This window comes from Apodemus sylvaticus, chromosome 14, assembly GCF_947179515.1.
Source record: "Apodemus sylvaticus chromosome 14, mApoSyl1.1, whole genome shotgun sequence".
NCBI classification, from domain to species: domain Eukaryota; kingdom Metazoa; phylum Chordata; class Mammalia; order Rodentia; family Muridae; genus Apodemus; species Apodemus sylvaticus.
In genome coordinates, this window is record NC_067485.1 from 74,317,810 (window position 1) to 74,339,649 (window position 21,840).

Here is a 21,840-nt window from a genome sequence, read left to right on the forward strand (position 1 = left end):
CTCAGAAGAGAGAAAGGTTAGTTTCCTTGCCTGGTTTTCCAAAAATGGAGGTGACTGCCATGTTATAATGTACCTCAGCCCCTTTGGGCTTTTGAGCACATGTTGAACTGCTCATAGGAAAACACAGACGAGTGCTGAGTATCAGCCAAAGTTTACAATCACTGACTAGTTTACAAAGTACTTAGTGAAATTTCATAAGCAACCCTAAAGAGAGAGTGAAAGGCAAAAACTGGAGGGTTAGATTCTGTGGCCACATTCTTTTTCTCATTTTGGTCTACCCAGGCTCCTCTGCATCAGGAGCAGGGAGAAGGTATACTCAATGCCTCACTACTAAATACCCTACCTTTCAGTGGGAACTTGGATCCAGGGGGATGGCGAGTTACCCAAGGACATGAAGTTGGCCATCCATTAGCCAATAGATGGAAACCAACTGGATCCAGATCTAGTATTTGCTCTGCTATCTTATGCTGTGGAATACTGGTCCCTTATGATGGCTTTCCTGGCAAGCCAGGCACTAGTAGGAGAGAGGCTCAGAAGGATTTGCTTGCAGTGACCATCTGTGTTAGCATTCTAAGCGGATACAGCTAGTTCACAAAAAAAAAAAAAAACACTTCCCACAAAATCTTTTTCTATACATGCCCCACTGAAAGCTTTTCTTCAATACAGAATTTGATGCTTCCCTAAAGCAGCCTCCTCCTGACTGGTCACAGTGATCTTAGAACACCAAAGAAGCTATGGTTCTGCAGGAGACTACAGAGAGGGTTCGCTACTGCAAATGTTCTAGGCTTCGCTTACGCGGTAGCAGTCTCGCGGTAAGCGCCGTACTTGTGAAAAAGGCACCTCTGACAGAGGACGGAGCTAAACAGAGCCCAGAGTTGTGTGGGAGAATGGAGCTAAGGGAGATCAAAGGGGATGGGAGGTGGCTCTAAACCACGATATCGAGAGTGTGTGTGGCAGACAGAACTGTACAAGAGCGTGAGTGTGAGCCAGGCAAAAGTGGCAGCAAGATGGGCGGGTATTCTGCTCGGGCACACTCAATTCATCTTAGTTTCCCAAGAACCTGGACCTCGGTGTAAGGAAACCTGGCTTCCAGAAAACTGCCTGCTTTGTTTGAGTGGAATTAAAAGGGGGAACTGGGAAGTTCTAAGGCAGGGAAGGTCTGTCTCAGAACTTTCACAATACTCTCAAATCTGCTGGCGCTCCATCCGTGTGCTTTAAAAATAGAGGACTATCAAATAGGCTGGTGCAAAAAGGAGGCCCTGGGCTTCTGGCTTTTTGTAGATCACCAATGATCGTGCCATTTCACGAAGCCCAGGAAATCAAGGTCTCGGTCCTGGAACCTTTACAACAAACACAGCATCCTCAGCATCAGGCGACACCTGCCAAGAAAGGCGAGTTAGTTGGCATACTGGGCATAGAAAGCCACCTTCACTCTCTCGATCTGATGGCATAACTTGATAGCAGGTCCCAGCTTCAGCTCCATGCACTCCTGCACAGTGGGGAGAGTCAGCAGGAGGAGCGCCTGGCCGTCGATGTCCTGCCAGAAGAGAGAGCCGTGTTAGAGACGAAGTAACGAAGTTCTGGCTGGCCAGAACTCTACAGCAAGACCTAATGGTAAAAAAAAAAAAAATTAACAATTTAAGGAAACCTTCTTAAAGGAACACATCATCACCAGATTGGATCTCCAAAAGCTGCCCAAGGACTCTTCCAATTCAAAGCAAATGCCCATCATGAAAACACACTCATACCCGTGCATACACACAATCCTCAGAGTGAATCGCACTTGGGTTCAGGACTGGTTTCTCCGTGTTCCACTCCACCTTGCTATATCTATACAACAGGTGCCATCTTATGATGATACCTGTTGCACTCCACCTTGCTATATCTATACAAAAGCACATCTTATGAAGATACCCATCAAGTGACTGTTAAATCTACCATAGGAAGAAGAGCACAAAATGCACTCCAAAGCCCTGAGTATTCTATGTATGCCTGTCTCTGCCAGCTCGCTTCTTACAGCAGGCTGGTTTGTTCCTTTTGATTGTGTGGCTGAGCTTAACTGTAATCTACTCTTGCTATTTGCCAGGGCAGGCTTTCTAATCCAGTGGGAATAACTGAGAATAAAAGAGATCAGAGGCTCGAAGTGGTGCTAAGAGTCAGTGGTGACTTAGCCTAGCAGAATTTCAGCCACGCAAAATTTTCTTCCACACTCTCAGGAACTGCAAGGACTCAACAGCCATTCACCATTGCCTAGGTGTGCATTGTAGAAATCACCCACCAACATAGTTTATAGAGAGCTTCCTATCATATAGAAGGAAATCATTTATTTTCTAAAACTATAATAACACAAATACCTAAGTATGTAAAGAGTGTAGTTGTTGAGTGCCAAGTGTCAAGAAAAGTGCCAAGTCTTGCTGGACTGCCATTACCCTATCAGACCCGTGTCCACAGTATTACCTGGTAAGTACAATAACAGGAAGTAGACACTCACACTCACTTTAAATATCACTGTGAATGCTGTTTATTACTTTTAAATTATAAAAGAATGTTGGGCATGCTAATGGAATAAGCCATGTCTCAATAAAGACTTCATCAAACCTCAAAAAATGAGTTGATCAGTCTTCTATGCAGCCATAAAGAGAACGAATGAAATTTCCGGTGTGTTTCCACACTGCAAATGGACCTCACCTTTTCCTGTACTGGTCCAGCATGTCACTCTACCCTTCGGAGGCTGCTGTTTAGAAGGATGGCAGTGGCTGGAGAAACGGGAAGTGCTAAGGTACAGATCATGGTCATGAAGCCAACAGGGGCGCTCACTGATCTTGAAGAAGGTAGCGACAATGTGAGAGATGTTGATACTGATGTGTTTCCCTGACTCTACCTTCAACACTTCAAACAGCAACACCATTAACAACAACAAAAACCAAATACCTTTCCTGTAGACAATAGGTCCAGATCACCCAAGACTTGAGAAACCTACCCCGCATTTAAGTCTTTAGGAAAGAGTTGGTGGAATATCTGCTAAGCATAAATGTAAAGTTTTTGAGGTTTTAAGACCACCAACTCCTTCCTAATAGCCAGTGTGGCCCTACTGAGTGCCTTAAAACACCCCCAAAAATCATACCAATTTCTGCTCTACCAGAATGTGGCTCATTCCAAAAATCTATTTCTTGAACGTCAACCATTTGCCTCTTAAAATAAATGTACTGGACAAGCAACCTTCTACCCATGTAGGCAATACCATGGTGGTCACAACGATCAAATCCTCAGCCCACTCACAGGGTATCACCAGGACAGAGACCATCCAGCAGTACTTGATTGACCTGCATGCAATGTTCAGCACACAAACATTCTATGAATGGATAGATGTTCAACACACGTATGAAATAATAAAGTTGGTCCTCAAGATTAAATAATAAGAACTGCTCCACTACTTTGCAGATTTGCTTTAAACTGTAACCTTGTAACTGCCAGTGACATCACCCTTTTCCTTTGGTCTGGGCATCTCCTAATTTTGTCTGTGTACTCTGTCTCAAAATCAACCCCAAGTTTAAAGCCTGTTCTAAAAGCTGTGGTCTGAAGGGGGAGGAAAGTATACACTTCCTGGTCTGACTTTCAAGCTGGGCAACCTGGAACAGAAGCAGAGAGAGAACATACCTTCGAGGCTCTTGCTCCAGAGCCTGCTTACCTGAATTGCATACAGAAGCTAAGTTTTCATCCCTGGGACTAAGAACAGGAACAAACAGCTGAATGAAGCCCAAGTTGCAGGCTAATTCCTCAATTCTAACCACTATGAATAACTAAAAAAACCCTTCACTCTGCTCTTTTGCTTAGAAAAATTAATTAAAAAATTAGACGCAAGACCTAAAGGTGGGAAACGCTTAAAACTACTGCAGTTGACTATGCAAACATCTGGGACACTGGCTATGCAAACATCTGGGACACTAGCTATGTAAACATCTGGGACACTGGCTATGCAAGCATCTGGGACACTGGCTAGGCAAACATCTGGGACAGATGAGTCCAGGAGAATGAGGACTTATTTTACACAATTGGCTATAAAGACATCTATAGCTACAGCATCCTCTCCTTGTATTAAATTTTTGGAGAATTTTATACATGAGTCTGTATGTAAAGCATTTTTACCCCTCCCCTTTCCACTCAACGCCTCCTGTTAGCAGTCCTCTCTAGACTTGGGAAGAATATCATCTCCACAAGTTCTTACCCCCTATGATGTATTGCACTCCCCTAAGTAGGCCTGATGAAGGTATATGACTGTTTGCCCCAAACAGCTGACATGCTGAAGGGTAAGAATATGAAGGGGAATCAGTGAGGTATTGATCAATCAGGAAAACAGTTAAGGCAATGATGGTACACAATGGAGTTCCTAGTATGTAGGATTTGAATAGAATATAAGTACTGAGTCATGTGTGTGGGGAACTGTGGGCTGAATCCTGTTGTTTGGTTAAACTGACATACTGTTGTGCTGATGTGCTGCTTTTTCTATGTATTTCTACACTTAGACAGAGCTACCCCCAGCTTCCCATAGATGGGTGCTACCCCCAGGTTTCTATAGACAGATGCTACCCCCAGCTGCCCACAGACGATGCTAGTCCCCAGCTTCCCAGAGACGGGTGCTACCCCCAGCTTCCCAGAGACGGGTGCTACCCCCAGCTTCCCAGAGATGGGTGCTACCCCCAGCTTCAACAGGAGAAGCTTCTCTTTTCAGCAGAACAGCAGTGTACCGCAGAGACTTGTAGCTATTCAAGATGCTGAGAGCTCGCATAGGTGAGTGCTCAGTCCCAGACAAACCAAACTATCCCTTTGGTTAGTATCTCCAAGGCAAGGCACAGTCATTGCCACCTTAAACTCATAGTAGCCGTGGATACCCGCCCCAGGACGGCATCAGCACTGTCCCCTCCACTGTCGGGCACGGTGCAAGGACAGCCAACCGACAGACAGTCGGTAGAAGGAAAACCACTGCCTTTAGTTATGTTCCCTCTGATGACAGGACCAGCCTCCAGGGAATAGTTCCAAGCCATCCATAGATGGCCCTGGACATGGTTTACAAACCCCAAATTCCTGATTTGGGGAAAGGGACTGATAAATAGGGTGAGGAGTTGATGGAGAGAGGACGGAGAGAGGAGATGGAGTGAGTGGGGAAGAGGGAGGGAAGTCACAGTATATTATATACAAGCATGGAAGTGTCTAGTAACAAAATTAATGAAAAGGAAAGATGAATCATAGAACAGATTGGATTTAGAGGCCCTCAAGACCAAAGCAGACGGATGTCCTTGACATATTAAGTTAGCAATTAACTATAGAAATTAGACCATAAAGACTCAGTGTAGCAATATAAGGCAAAACCAGAGCAGGGAAGTGGGAAGGGGTGGGTGGGAGAACAGGGGGAGGGAAGGGGGCTTATGTGACTTTCGGGGAGTGGGGGGCCAGAAGGGGGGAAATCATTTGAAATGTAAATAAAAAATATATCAAATTTAAAAAAAAAGGAAATTAGACCATTACATAGAGGCTTGAAAGAAAGAGGCAGAAATGACAAGCAGATTCTTTCTGCCTGATACACTCCACTAATCTTGTTTTGCTTTTAAAATCTTTTTAATCTACTAAAGTACATGGGTAGAACTAACAAACCTGAGTTGTGTTTGTGTATGTAGAATTCTTTCAGCAAGCAGTGAGGGAGATAAAGGGTAAAAGGCTAAATACTTGTCACCTACGTGTACATTCTTCAAACTGTGTGTGCCCCACCCATTCCAGCCACTGGCTGTGAGTGTCTTAAAAGAGAACTTGGTGTGGGGACAGATCGCTGATGAAGTGCGTGCTACACGCACATGAGGACCGGAATTCAGACTCACAGCATCCATGTGAACGCATCAGAGATGCATGCCTGACATCTCCGGACGGGGAAGGAACAGATGGTGAGGCCAATCACATAATAGATAAAATTAACCAAAAACCAAAGTTGTAGTTGTATAGAGTGAGATAATAGAATAAAAAGAAATAATAGAATAAAATAAAAAGTGAAATAAAATAAAAATCACAAATTAAGTAAATAAAAGTCATTAGGCAACGAAACAATTCAGAAACTGATTCTACAATGACCTTACATAGAAGATTCTAGACAGTCAGTCCAAAGTTCAAAGACATACTAAGCTCTTGACCTCCTCTCTGAACCCGGACAGGATTCCACAGCCTGATGAACAACACAGTGGTAAAGGCTGCCCTGGGGTCACAGCATTAAGGAGAACAGCAGACCTGACAGACACCATGCAGACTGGAGGAGACCATTTAAAAATGATGTCAAGGACCTTGAAATGGCATTCTCCAAGCTTTGCAGAGCAGGTGTCCCTTTCGTCCTGGCCCCAGCACCTGGCCAAGCACCCTGCCCCTAGATTTCTCCCAAGAAGAGGAACAAGTTCGAATGATCAGTGCCCCTCTCCTGATCCCTCAGCAGGAGTGAACAGAAGTCCCGAGTTTAAAGGGGGCTTCGGCTTTGAGGTCTTAGGTTCGAAAGCAAGCATACTGTCTGGTGAATTTCAAGAGATCAGCCCGACTTTGAAACCCTCTAGGAGCTGGACTGCCTGTGTGCCACAGAGGTGGTGGGCTTTGAATGTCTGGGACCAGGCTGACTTTGAAAGCCTCTGTACAAGATGTGCCAAGGGAAAAGGCTAAGGCCAAACAATCTGATTAACTACAGATCCTTCACCCTCCTCTTTATCTGGGAGAAATTCACCCAAATATTCTCCTGATATCTATAGATGGAATGTACTTAAATGAAGTCTTTCCATATTTGAGCCTCGTGAGGGCCCACAATCACTGCTTCTGCCTGCTCCCAGTTCATCTCCCGTTCCTACACGTCAGACCATATGATTCCTGGGTGTCATGGTTTTGACAAGACCATGCTACTCAGAATACAACAGGGCCTCCAATTCGCACGCTGCCTGCTAAATGCAGCTAGGTTTGGACTGTGTGGCTGTTACTCTTGTGCAAAGACTAACCCTAGGCTAGCCCTTACATTAGCCTCACTCCAGCTATAGATTCATTCAAGGCTTATTGAAATTCACAGTGGGGTAGGAAATAGAAAGGGTGTGCCTTGGAACCTTGTTCCAGGCACCTCCCCATCTTCGTGTGCTTTCTGGCCATCGGTAAGCATGCAGTCCATGCTTCGCCATGGCGCTCCACAAACACCCTGCCACGGGAGCTCAGACATAGCAGACCCAAACAACCGTGGACTGAAAGAAATTAAACTACAGTTCCTGTCCTTGCAAGAAGGACGAAAATGGAAATATGTGTGAGTCAAGGGAAAGGAAGAAGAGGAAGACCCTCAAAATGAACTAAAGCTGCCAATGATCCTTTCACGTTCTCATTATATAAGTGGCCTGTTCAGGCAGCCTGCTTCTCTGAGCAGACTGACTGGCAATGGGTGGGCACACAGACTCTGCTATGCAGGATCATGTGTTTAAGACCACATGACAGGTGTGTGGACTCTCACTGTGTAAGGTTCAGATTTGCAGCAGGGAACTACAGAGGGTAGATTTCACTAAGAAGCTGCCCCAACATTTTGGAAATAAAAGGTACGCATGCTGGCAATGGGGATCATGTAGCGTCTGCAATTGCTCCAGCGGTCGGGCCCATCTTGGAATTCCTAACGTCCCTAGGGTCCCTAGGCATGACCGCACACAGCTATGAACAGTCTGTAAACTGTGATCTCCTGTAATAATCGGAAGGCACCTGGTTCATCCGACATCTCAGAAAACACCTTCTGGAGGCTCCAACCAATCAGAGCACTGCCATTTGGACAAAATGATGATAGAAAAAAGTTAGTAAAAATAAGTCATTAAAAGTCTAATGGACCAGAGAGGGCTCAAGTGTCCACACGCTTTAGACAGACCAGCAGGTAACATTTTTTTTTATTATTATTGTAAGAGTTGAAAATCCCTAATGTGAAATGAAAAATTAATTGGGAACAAGACACATCCACGGAAAGTCCACCTAACGTCTAAATCAACGACAAAGCTTTTAGCTGATGTAAGGGGAGGGGCAGGGGAGGAAGCTGCTGGCCACTCTGAATCTACAGTAGAATGTGACGGCGACTTCATGTCCTTGAAACAATATCAGGTATTGTTGGAAACTGGGCTTAGCAGAGAGGAAAAGGAGGAATTTAAAAGTAGTGTTTTGGCTACCTGTCCCACAAGGCAGCACACCACTGAGAATTCGCACAGTTTTGAACACAGTATCAGCACAGGAACCTGGGAACCATTTGTGCTACAGACCTTCTTGAGCTCCCACCTGACTTAAGAGTCTAGAAGTCACAAAACCAACCAACAAACAAAACAAAATAAAACAAAACAAAACAAAACAGAAAACAAACTATCCTTTATTCTGGCTCAGAGCAGAAAAATGTTTTTCTAAAGTGAAATGGAACAAACCAAAATAAAACTTAAGATTTATATAGAATGACACATCTCATTGTCATGCTTTGGACATTACAAGGTATGTACACCAGGTATTAGATCAATATATGTTGAATGTATATATGGACCAACAAATATATGGTGTATTTAAACCTATATAGACAGAATTTATCCTATACTTGAATATGATAGGTTTCTGATTGGTTTTTTGTTTCTTTGTTTTAGTATCACTATGTCTAAGTCTGGGAAAACACTGCCTGAGACAGTACTGTACATGATTTCCTAACTATTTCTTTGTGTTTGTTTCTAAGATGGAGATGAAATCTTATCAGTAAGCCGTGTATCAGCTAAGCTACTGTTCACCATTTCCTGTCTTGTCTGTGTGCTGAAATGAAAAGACAGATCATTGCCCTCGTTCTTTGGGTCAGAAAGCACGTCTCCCTGTCTGCCTCTCTGTCTGTACCCAGAGAGGAAGAGCAGAGAACGGCAGAAATCTAAGAGCCCGCCCCTCCTGTCTGGCTCCTGATCCTGCCTTCCAGATGACATCCTCTGGAGTCTGCAGAAGTTTCCAGAGCTAATGAGATTAATCACTTCACCTTGTGGCTATCAGGGTAGCAAGCTTGGTCACCAAGATCTACACTCACAGGAGCAGGAGGTAGAGGCCTGGGATGCCCTTCAATTTACCTTTTACAATATTTTACTGCATTGACTTGGACCAAAAGAAAATTCTCTATATCAATGGGAAATCAGACCTTTTTTTCTCTGCCTTATCTTCTCAAATTATTGGTTTATTAAATGTAAAAACAGACTAGATAGATACATCTTCAATCAACTATATAGAAAATAGTATTTAGAAAATTATTAGGTCTTAAAAGACAAATATTAACTCTGTGAGGTTTTGCTGGTTAGTGATCCTTCACCCCAGTATAAGGATGTTGGCTGAGTCAGGCTCGGGTAAGCTCCATCAAGCTCTGCTTTGAGTTCCTGCTTCCCGGTTTCTATCTTGAGCTCCTTTCCCGACAACCCTTCGTCCAAGACTATGGGCTGTTGAGAGGAAGTCAATTCTGTCCTCTCCAGGTTGAGAGTATTATCACAGCAACAGCACAACAGAAACTGGTACCATGGGGTGGGCTACAGCTATGACTAAGGACAGAGGCTAGACGCAGTGACAGGGACCTCTCTGTGAGAAAACCCTCATGCCAGGGGCACCGTACCCGCTCAGCATCGTGAATGGACCTGCTCACAGAGATCAACTGTGGTATGCGGCCGAAGGGCATGTGAGACTTTATCCCTCCGTGGTTATCAGAAAGAAGCCCGGTAAGATAGGAAATTCCTTTCAGAGTCTCAGGGCTGGGAAGACAGTTCAGTCAGCGACTGCCTTATAAGGACTTGGTCCTTAGCACTGACTTTGAAGAGCTGAATGTTCTGGTACATGCTCAGAATCCCTGCACTCGGGAGGCAGCAGTACGTTAGTCAGCCTAGCCTACTAAGTGAGTTCCAAGACAGAGGGCTGTCTGGCTTTATGGAACCTGTCTCATAAAGGTGATATCGCCTGAGGGAGGCTACCCTACGGCATCCTCTGGGCCTCAAGTGCACACGTATACCTATGTGCACACAGGCGTGCATGTAACTGCACACATGAACATACATAACTGCACACACAGACCAAGATACCTATACTTACACACGGACATACAAACACACAGAGACAAGACCTGGAGTACCTGCTCCTGAAAGATCCTGGCCAAAGGTGCGCAGTCGGTCAGCTTGATAAATCGCACCACATCCGTGACTGACCACTCCAGCGGATTGCTCTCAAGAATCAATCTCTCCTCATCCGCTTGGCTTGAATCCTGCAGGGAAGGGGGCAGGGCACTGTCACTGCACACTGCAGGGCATCATCTTAATAACCTCTGTGCCTCTATACTGCTGGACCACAACTCCTAGCTCTCTTGGTCTTTCACTGGGCACCCAGAGAGAATCTGGTCTCTACGGAGTGTCTTAGCAACCTGCCCCTGGTGACTTCTATGCCTGCAATGACCTGGGTATCTTCAAAAGCTCAGAAACAGTAACAACGGAAGGTACAGCAGGGCTGGGGACTTAACTCAGTTGGCAAAATGCTTGCCATCCAAGTCTAAGGGCCTGAGTTTGATCACCAGATCATTCAGAAAAAAAAGTGTTGGGGTTGGGGAAGTGGAGGCAGGAGGATTCTGGGAATTGCTGCCCAGAGAGACTAACTCACTACTAAGCAAGCTCCAGGCATGAAACTGCCTGCCTCAAAAATATTTTTTTATAAAAAATAAAGAAGAAGAAGAAATAAAAGAGTGGATGGTTCCTACTGCATCTGAGCCAGATCCTGGCCTCTACGCAGACCTGTGACCACGTCCCTGCCCTCCCCATGACCTAATGGCTATCAATCTTGAATCCCTAGTTGTAAAATCATAGGACCTAGTTTCTGGCAAAGCATCTCTGATTAAAATGTGAACAGATAGTAAGGTGAACAGCTGGATGCATGCAAGACAGATCACTGTCATCGCCACTGGCTTCTGTGGTAAAGGCACCAAAGACTTCTGCAGCAGTCTGACAAGACTGTCAAGCATGCTGATTTAAAATATTATGATCTGAGAGAGGTGCCCCACACAGGAAAGAGGGATGCGGAAATGGGGCACGTAGAGATGGAATATGGAGACCCAGAACTGGAGACTGGACCCTCTCCTCCACCTGGCCGGAATCTCTGGAGGATTAAAGACACCCAGAAGTGAAGATATTATTCCAATCCTGGGGACTCCTGTCTGATGTTTCCTGGCCCTCTACCAAAAGGTAAAAGCATTCTTTTGTCTTTGGACCTGGGAATCCTGACAGAGCATCTCTGATCATTTCTGAGATTGTAAAGAGGTTTCCCTGGGCCACAGCCTTAACTCTACTCCATGTTCTTAAAGATGAGCCATGCACCCTCCGTTCTCTGAACTCACCTCTGACTTCTCAATCCGAACAAGTGGACCCTTGTTCCTGTTATTCGAAGCAGCAGCAGCAGCTGGCGCTGGGCAGGCCCTCCGTGCCCTTTCCACTGGAGGCTGCTTCAAAGCCTCTGAATTTCTCCTCAGGGTCACAGCCCTCTGCGGCCGGGCGAAGGGCACCTGTGCTGCCGAGGTGTCTCTCTGGTCATCCCGGACCTCGGGACTGGTTTCCTCACTTGCAGTGTCCACGGCATCTGGGTCATCCTCTTCAGTCTCCTGAGAGGCAGAGGGATGAGCTTAGTGGGGGCGTCTGAAAGGGCCTTGAGTGAGCATGGTGCGACCCTCACGGACAGCCACACTGCCAGACCCTGAGCCACTTCCCTTCCTTCCCAGAACGAAGCTCCTGGCAAGGTTTGTCCACAGAGGCCCCGTGATACCAAAAAAATCTCCTAATACAGATATCTCCTAACCAGTAGCTGAACGGTATATACAGGGACAGGGAGAGGGGGAGGGGAATGGCAGAGGGAGGGGCAGAGGGTTTAATGCTTGTTATGCAAGCATGAGAACCTTCGTTTGATTCCCCAGAAGCCACGTGGAAATGCTAGGAATTGGGAGGATGGATCCAGGTAGACCCCTGGGATTTGCTAGTCAATCAGCTTAGCCAAAAATGATGAGTTCCAGGAAAAAGAGACCTTACCTCAAAACCAACAGCAGACAAAACAAAAATCCAAGCAAGGTGGATCCTTTCCCAAGGAATGACAACTGGGTTAACCTCTGTTCTTTGCCACTCCCCATCCCAGCCCACTCCTCATCCCCTCCGCCCACCCACCACACACACACACACACACACACACACACACACACACACACACACACACACACGAGCTCACGCCCGCGCGGAGCACACACAAAGTTCACGGCCACTCTGAGCGACATAGGGAGATGTCTCAAAACTGTCAGGCATAGGTTGTAGCTCAGTGGTAGAGTGCTTGCCTAGCATCCCCCAAAACAACCAAACAGGACCAGCAAAAGTGTGTGCTGCATAAACCAGACAACCTGATTCTCTGATCCTGAGATCCCACAGTGGGAGGAGACCGGCACAGCAAGCATGTCTGCCCTCCCATCCTCCCTGCCCTCTTCCGCCCTCGGTGTCTTGCTCCCAAGCACACAAAAACAATAAATTAAATTAGAAAACAAACGAAACCCTTCCAGGCTAAAGGGCTGGAAGCCCTTTAAGGACAGCATACCTGCGCGGAGCTCACTGGGATGACCACAGCAGAGGATTTCCGTCTCTTCTGCACGTAAATTGATTTCCGTCGTTTCCTTCTCCTGCCTGGTTTTGGTACATTGTCCGTGTTGCTATCTCCAAGTGGTGGTTGAATGACCCGCTTTCTTTTCCCATAATAATAGGCTGCAGGGAGGAAGACAGTTTTGCTGAGAATACTGCCAATGCCCTATGGTTCATCACAGAGGCGTACAGCCCACTGGGAGATCACTGGCCTCACTAGTCCCAATTCTAACCAATAGCCATTTTGATTTGTTTGTTTGTTTGTTCCCCTGCCACTGTACCTCGATTTCCAGTGACAGCAATACTCACTTGGAGGGATCTTAGCCTTTTTGAAATTTGGTGAAATGAGATCCAGAATCATCTTTTAGTTCACTTGCAGGTCACAGTGCTGACCCCATCTCCCTTCTGTCCAGGGACTACAGAAGAACCTATTTATAAGGTCAACATTCAAGCCAATTACAGTCCTCGGTCAAGTCAGTTACCTTCAGTAGCTACCCAGTGACCCTTGCTGACCCTGGCAGTGGTCCACCGTAAGGTGATGTAGAAATGAACAAGGAGGTGTGAGCATCTGGAGATAGAGTAAGCTGTAGGGAGAGGCTAAATCACAAAGTGACTTTGTCGGTGATGCTTAAGACTCACGGTCAACTTGGCACACTTCAGAGTCCCCTGGGAAGGGCCTGCGGCTGCTCAGGTGGGGAGTTATCCTGACCTGATTAACTGAGGCGGGAGGCAAGCTGGCAAGCTGACAGCTACCCCGGACTCCCTGGATCCTATGACGTCTGATTATGGATGTGTCACGACCACCCCTCTCAAGTCCCTGCCACTGTGACTTCTTTGCCATGGTGGACTGTAACTTGGAAGTGTGAGCCAAAAAAAATCCCCCATCCCCATAAGTTGTTTTTATCAGAGTAGTTAATCAACCACAGCAACAAAACAACTGAGACGCCTTGTCTCAAAACAACAAGGCCTATGGCCGTGGCTCAGTGGCAAAACACTTGTCTGGCATGTGCAAGACTGGGTTCTGTGCCAGGGACTGGGAGTGGAAGGTTAATTTGCCAAGTTGTCCCCCCACCACCTATGCGTGCACCTGCGTGCACACACACATGTTTATAGAGTCTGTCTGTTTTCATCCACGAGAGCCATGCTATGAATAGCATCTTGGCCACATTCACATCCCTGGTTCCAGCAAAGCAGCTGATATAGCACAGACGGCCGTGGTTCAGAGCACTGACCACACTGTGTGGGTCCTTTGGCTCTCTGTGGCTGGAACCTGGGCTGGCAGAGCCAACTTCCTTGTCCTGGTGACTCCAGGACCAGAGAGGACTTCATGGAGACTAGGAAGCTCAGAGGCTATAGACCAGAGTTTTCAGGGCTTCAGATGTCTAAGGGCGAAGCTTCTATAGCAGTAAAGGAGAGCAGGGTGGAAGGAAAAAAAGTTCTAGGAGTGGAAGAAATGAAGGACAGTGGGAAGCTGTCTGTGGAAGGCAGAGGCCTCAGTGTGTGGGGGAGGGGGATGGCAGTCATAAGCATCACAGGCTGGCAAAGTGGAACGCACTCAGACTCCTGCACAGCAGTGGCAAAGCAAAGGCAGCTGGGAAGGAAGGGACGCGGCTTCTGAATCCTCTGGTGACGTGCCCGAGAGTGCTGAGGGAATTATCTAAGCAGAGGAGTAGCAGACGGGGTCTGTGCAGAAAGAAAACTTCCCAGAGACTTTCCCCCTTGGGATGAAAGGGCCACTGGGCAGCACTGAAGGACTCAGTCACATCTGCAATTCCAACACCAATGGGGAGAGCTAGAGGAGCTCTGAGAGTGTGAAGCCAGCCCAGGTCACACAGTGAGTTTTAGGCTAGCCTTGGTTACAGAGTAAAGAGACCACATCTCAAATACAAAACAAAACAAAACAAAGCAAAACAAAACACAACAAAGCAAGCAAACAAACAAAACCCCAAAATATAGTGTCATTACAAATCCTGGGTTTATACCAGGACAAGAAATTAATTAAACGTTAGTAATGATCGATACATTGATTATCTCGCGCACACACAGCTTGGGAATCAGTTCATCGTCTGACGTTCTCACTTCCCCTCTCCCCGAACCGTCTAGTGGCAATCCGCCCTTGATTGAACCACCTCATCCCCTTCTTATGGGAGGCAAAACATACACGGTCCGGCAACAGCAAACCTTAGAGAGTTCTCCGGGTACTCACATGAAGAACTCTGCAGAGAGTTAAAAACAAAAAACAAGACAAACAAGTAGACAACGACCAGCCAAGCAAGCAAGCAAGCACCCAAGTGCAGCCCAGGGGTGCTGGGGCCACCCCGTGGCTCTGCCTTCTTTGTACTCACTGTATTTGGTTTTGGTGTGGAAGGAACAGTTCTCTGGGCAGGTTTCAGAGAGCAACACAGGGCTCAATAAGTTTGGACAGCATTCCAGCTTGGCACAAACTCGCCGGCAGAAATTCAACACTTGGTCTGCTGTCCGCACGATCTTGACCACGGCCCTGTAGGTTTTGCCTCGGTATCTGGACAGTAATGGACAGAGTAGCGACAGCGAGTTCATTTTCAGACTGTTAGCCTAGCAGGTGTGTCTAACCTCTCGTCCTCGTGACAGATCCAGATATTGTCAGCCACAAAGTTCTCACTTGAGAACTGCGCATGAAGTTATTTGTTTTGGGTTTGTCTTTTTTTTAAATCCATTTTTAAAATGGCATGATGGTCTGGAGAGATGTCTCAGTGGAGTGTCCTCTCAGCATGGGCTGTACTTTCAGAGAACAGAAGCTGGGTTCCCAGCACCGATGAGGTGCCTCACAGCTATCTATAACTCCCACTCTAGAGGGTCTTACCCCCTCTTCTGGCCTCAGAGGACATTGCAGGCATATGGTACACAGATGTACACACAAGCAAAATACCCATACATATAAAAATATATACATATTTCTTTTTTAAAAAAAGATCACAAAGTTTCCAGTAAGCATGAGATTTATTATTGGGCCTCATTTGTGGCTCTCCTGGGGTGCGTGCAGCCTGAGGGCCAGGGTTTGGAGACACACAGCATTGTTAAGGTTTGAATCTAAGGCGTCCCCTAAAGGTGTTAGACGTGTGGATGCCAACCTTGGGGTTTGGGGCTCAGAGACGCCTCATGACTGGATCGTGAGGTGTCTGTTGATCAGCAGAGTGCTTTCTCAGTGGATTCATAAGTTGACTGCGTTACTGAGAAGCTGGAGACCTTGGGGGCAGGACCTAGCTGGAGACGATGAGTCACTGGGCGTGCCTCTGGGGCAGCTCTGTGCCACCATTTACTCCCCAGCAGGCTGTTCTGCCCAAGACCGAAATTTCAGAATCTCCAAGCCCAAGCCAGGGCTTCCTTCCGTGTTTTCCTCAGGGTGGGCATTCTGTCACCTCAATGGTAACAACACAAATAGGCCGGCTCAAGTGCGCTTCGGAAGTGAGATCTCTATTTTCTAATAGCATAGTGCTCCGTGGGTGGCTTCTATTCTCTCTTTATACTTTCTTATAATCTCACTGGGAAAATGTTGGAGAATTATTCTCTGGTGGGCACAAAGAGCACGGTGATAGCACTGAACCTAAACATTTCTGTGTGACAGGTTCTCTCCATGTTACACAGAGCCTCATAGCCAAGCTTAGGATGGCACAGTCTACAGTATGGTATGGTGTGGTGTGGTGTGGTATGGTATGGTGTGGTGTGGTGTGGTGTGGTGTGGTGTGGTGTGGTGTGGTGTGGTATGGTATGGTGTGGTGTGGTGTGGTGTGGTATGGTATGGTATGATGTGGTGTGGTGTGGTGTGGTGTAGTGTGGTGTGGTGTGGTGTGGTGTAGTATGGTATGGTGTGGTATGGTGTGGTGTGGTGTGGTGTGGTGTGGTATGGTGTGGTGTGGTGTGGTATGGTATGGTGTGGTATGGTATGGCATGGCATAGCATAGCACAGTACATACCTAACCGTCATGGTCCTCAGAATGAAGGTAATGAGATCTAATAGGTATTCTTTAGTTTTTGAAAATGTAAGTGCACACTGGATGGTGAATGTGCTTTGAAAAGCTTTGCAAAGTCAAATGACTGAAATTGACATCTTTTATCAAGACGGCACAGTCCACTGTTGAAATGGGGGACAATGTTCATTATTCATAAGTGGCATCTGTGCAGCATGGTGACCAGGCAAGCAAGGTCACAATCAAGAGAAGCATATTTTTTAAAAACAAAACAAAACAAAACAAACCCCTTCGTGAAGTCCTGTAAAATCATCCTTCCACTCAAGAAGTCCTGGGAGCAGGGGACACCAGCAGCTTTAGTGCCCACAGAACCAAAAGTGACCAAAGCAAGTTACTTCAGCTTCCATATGGCTGACATCTCAAAGGATCCATACAAACTAGCCAACCCTTTCACCACAGCCTCATCACCGGGGTAGCCAGAGTGACAGGTGGCCCCATAAGTCCGCCTCTAGAGATATCATCCACTCTCCTGTCCTGCCCACACTGGCTTTAGCTCACTCTCCAGAGAGGAGTGCAACTAATCCTTTCCTGAAACGTGCTCACAGAGCCCAGATGTCATGTCCGAAGAATGGATACTCTAAGATAAGGATACCATCAAAATCGGCAGGTCAAAGCCCTGAGCCAGGGCTAGAGTGATGGACAGCTCAGCAGTTAAGAATGGGAACCGCTCTTGCAGGAAACCCATATCCAGTTCCGAGTACCATCAGGCAACTCACAACCCCTTGTAAATCTCGTTCCTTGTAAATCTAGTGCCTCTAGTTATCGTAGGCACATGCATTCATGTGCACATATTACCCTGTCCATAATATGCACATTAAAGGTAATAAAACAATGTTCTTAAAACCTTGATCTAGATCACAAAGACAAATGTGCTGACAGAAATAAAGGGGAAAAAAGCTGCTACCAAGTAGATTCCATCTTGATTCTTCCTTTTAAAATTTATTTATTTATTTTATGTATATGAATACACTGTTACTATCTTCAAACACAGCAGAAGAGGGCATCGGATCCCATTACAGATGGTTATGAGCCACCATGTGGTTGCTGGGAATTGAACTCAAGACCTCTGGAAGAGCAGTCAGTGCTCTTGACCACTAAGCCATCTATCTCTCTAGCCCCTTCATCTTGATTCTTAAGATCTTCCTGAACGTCTCCAATGTTTTCCCTAATAACCCATTTTCAAAATCTCAACAGAAAAACAAGCAAACTCTGACTTGAAAAAGTAGTTTGTATTTATTCTCTGGCCTTTCATGTCCCAGCACCCCTGCCCTCTTTCCTCTTCAATCCCTTTGATGGCTTTCTGTATGTTAAGAACTCACATCAATGCTTTGTAGACAAAGCCATGCTTTAATCTGATAGTTTGCTATCAATGTTGACTTATTTCCTTAGAACTTTCACAGACACTCTGTAGAGAGACAGCCCTCTCTGCGGCCCAGGACAGCTGCACTTTGCAGGGAAAAGGTCTTACCTTCTGTTGCATTTCACGACAAGAATACAAAACAAATTTGAGTGTCTAGAGAAGAAGCAAGAGAGTAGCACAAACGCTCCACAAGAGTCACAGGAAGCCATTCTTAGGGTCTTCCTGCTTTGAACTCCCAGATGTAACACACACACACACACACAATATCAAAAGACACACATACTGTCACACACACACACACACACACACACACACACACACTGCTACAGTTGAAACCCATAGCCCCAATCCTGTTAAGCAAGGTTCTCCCAGAGCTGCATCTCTAACTCACTCACTCACACCCCACTCACATCCCCAGTGGAGAAAGCTCCTCAGTCAGGCAGACAGGCACTGGCTTGTGTTCAGTTCATCAGTTGTATTTCCAGGGCCAATCATGACGCCCTAAGCCAGGCAAACAAGAATTAACAAACAGGCACACGAGTCTTTTACAGTTAACATCCTCAGTTTAAGAATCCCTTTCCGCAGATTCCCACAGGATGCTCTAGGATTATCACCTTCTGTTCAGAACATACAAGCTTGGGAAGTGTCCAAAGGAGACACGACGTAAGGACTCACTGCCTGTGGAGGAGACCCAAGTGCTCCACAGAGTTAGCACAGCTCCCATGAAGACCAAGTCCGCTGTAGTCTCGCTGCCTCTGCCCACAAGATAGTGAGGTGGAGGACACGTGTAACGCAAGCCTGGGGAGGGGCTGAGAAATCTGTAGATCTTCCCCCCCCTCGGCTTCCCCAGCACAGGCTAAAAACCATTCAAAGAGGGGATAAGGCAAAAAGAAACTTTACAATATGTGGGAAAACATTTCAGTGTTTCTAGATGGACAATTGTTTTAGATCCATCCTCCTAAAGCAGAGAGTAAAATTACCTGGAGAGATGGCTCAGCGGTTAGGAGCACTGACTGCTCTTCCAGATGCCCTGAGTTCAATTCCCAGCCACCACATGGTGGCTCACAACCAGCCGTAATGGGATGCGATGTCCTCTTTCTGGTGTGTCAAAGACAGCAACCGTGTACTCATATACATACAATAAATGCTTTTTTAAAAAAAAAAAAAAAGCTCAGAATGATGTAGGTAGCTTGGAATATTTACATTTGTCAGAGGGGATTTTCCCACTACAAAAACTGTCTGCAGCAAATGTCGTCGAGTGTATTTTCCCTTTGTCGGTACAGGAGGTCCAGTTTTCAGACATGTGCTGAGGAACGATGTGGCACACCTCTTACGTGTTTTCCAAACCCTGCAACCATTTCCTTAGTACTGTGAAAGGAATGGTTGGTGGGAAAGTAGGGGAAAAATGCATCCCCACTCATCCACCAACACACACACACACACACACACACACAAGAGGGAGGGAGAGAATTCACTCTGGTATAGTATGGGTAAGTATCACTATAAATATCTTCCTACCCAGGAGCCTTTAAGCAATGCTAATGAAGCTCCCAAGGTCATGAAGTAAGAGGAGGCTCAATAGGATGAAGGAGAAGGAGGAGGGATCACTAGCTGGGAAGAAGGGGATCTGAGCAGTGGGTGGGGGAGGGGACACAATCAAAACACCTTATGTACAGGGATGAAAATGTCACAGTAAAACTAGATAGCATGTGCAATTTATGTATGCTAATAAAAACATTTTTAAAAGAAAAAAAAACCCAAGACCATGAACAATCACAGAGGCCAAGGGACAACAAGCACTGCCCCCCAGTGGGGGAGGGGCTATCCCAGACCCTCAGCTCCCCAAGACACTGAAACGTTAAAGTTCAGCACAGACAACAAGCTCAGTTACAATCTCAAAGTCCAGGTCTAACCTCTGCTAACTTAATTCATTCACGACAGAGACTATGCCTGCCTTTCAGTGCAGGGGAAGAGGCTGGCTCACTCTCCAATCTTCTCCCATTTGCATGGAGAGAAGCACAGCCACACTGTCAGGATGGAGAAAGTTGTCGTTTGCCATGAGAAGCAATGAGGTGACACAGCAGACAGGGCTGTCACCAGGGCTCCTGCTGACAGCACGCTGTCATCATTAGCGGCTGATTAGAGGAAATGCTATGATCAAGCAAGGAGAAACCCCCGTGCAGACAGGCATATCCTCCTGAGAAGATGCCACGTAAGGTTTTGCTGAGGACACCCCTGCCATCCTTGATAGAAGAGGTAATATGTTGCCTTTGTAATTGAACAGGCTGGAAAGCAAGGTGTCTGTTTCAATTCTATCAGGCTGGATTTAATAAAAGCTCCCATCGACTCGGCAACATGAAAATAAGTGCAAACACTTGCAAAATGAACTCTTCCTGTCAGGGAATAAGTTTCTGGCTGATTTAGGAAGAGCAGTGCTTTTAATGAGATTTAAGATGTTTGTGTTCTGGTTGTTTCCACAGCCCTTAGGTGCCTCTGAGATACAGTGAATGGTACAGGAAAGTTTAACAGTGAAAATAAGAATCTCTCCACATAAACCCTACTGGAGTCACCCTAAGAGGACTCTACATAAAAATGCTCTGCTATGGCAGACAAGCCTCCCGTTATAGAACGTCGAATGTGGAATATCTCTGCTATGGGTGAAGCTCATGTAAGGGTTTCTTGGAATAATGCCGTGTAATTTTCCTCTTTGGGGAAAGAAATCCTCTCCTTCTCGTCCTTCAGTCCCTTCCCCTTGTGGTTGGGCAGGGCATTAGTAAACCGTAAAGGACCTTCATGGAACTGAAGATGACAGGGCTGAGCTAAACAGACCCCAGGGATGCGGAGTGGGTAACTGATCATACACTGTCCCACCAGCCACATACTCGGTGCGGAGAATTGTCAGGAACGGAGGAAGTGACAGTGGTCACGCAACAGTCCCTCGCATGGTGTGTTGCTGCACACCTGCAATCCCAGCGCTTGGGAGGCGTGAGCAGGAGGGTCAGATGTGTAAGGTCATCCTTGGCTTTCTCTATGGCCATATGGAATGCCATGATAGAAGGCTACGTCTTCTCAGACGCTATGCCACACTCAGCACCAGACGAAGGGACTTTTGCTGGGGCCTCCTCTACAATCAGGAGCAAACATGTCAGCGTGCCTGCTCGGCGCCTCAGAGATGGAGAGACGCAAAGCCTCCGACCCCATCTACTCAAGCAACTGAGGCAGGAGGACCTCAAGGTCACATGCATGACCAGACTGAGCATCTCAGTGAGATTTGCCACATACGAAGACTTTAAAAGGCTGGGGTGCTTAACAGAGGCCCTGACTTTGAAACTCTTACCACACTACAGGAAATTAGGAGAGGAAGAAGAAAGTGAGAGAAAAACCAAACCTTATCAAGTTCCCAAGTTCCAAACAAAAGCAGAAAGTTGGCTACCCACACGTTCATGGCCATTCCATTTAACGCAAGCCGAAGGGTCATGCCAGTTTCTTCAAACTTTGTTTTTCTACCCCAAAGCAGAGAACATTTTATTTGACATGGACAGACCATGACAGCAAGTAATGAGAGCAGCTGAGGAGCCTCCAGCAATGACCGACAGGACACAGCGCTTCCATGGAGGACTTCCTCTTTTCTATAAAGTCATCCACTGGCTTATAAACACAAGTTTTGATTCTGAATGTTTAGCCACTAAAATGTATTTCTAATAAAGGGGTGGGGAAGATGACTCAGTGCTTGCCTTGCAAGACCAAGGACCTGAGGTCAAGCTCTAAAGGCCACGTAAGGCACCTCAAGCTGGACACG

General features: G+C 46.4%; 1 protein-coding gene across 1 annotated transcript in view; it reads right to left on the reverse strand.

Annotated features, from left to right (window-relative positions):
* Positions 1 to 599: 599 nt before the first annotated feature.
* Sfmbt2 (Scm like with four mbt domains 2) overlaps positions 600 to 21,840 on the reverse strand; it is a 172,180-nt gene continuing 150,939 nt past the window's right edge. The window contains exons 16-20 of the mRNA XM_052157580.1: positions 15,020 to 15,195; positions 12,634 to 12,797; positions 11,402 to 11,662; positions 10,154 to 10,282; positions 600 to 1,537 (exon numbers count right to left, since the gene is read on the reverse strand). Coding sequence (XP_052013540.1) covers positions 1,397 to 1,537; positions 10,154 to 10,282; positions 11,402 to 11,662; positions 12,634 to 12,797; positions 15,020 to 15,195 — 871 coding nt within the window. The 3' untranslated portion in view covers positions 600 to 1,396. The remainder of the gene's footprint in view (positions 1,538 to 10,153; positions 10,283 to 11,401; positions 11,663 to 12,633; positions 12,798 to 15,019; positions 15,196 to 21,840) is intronic.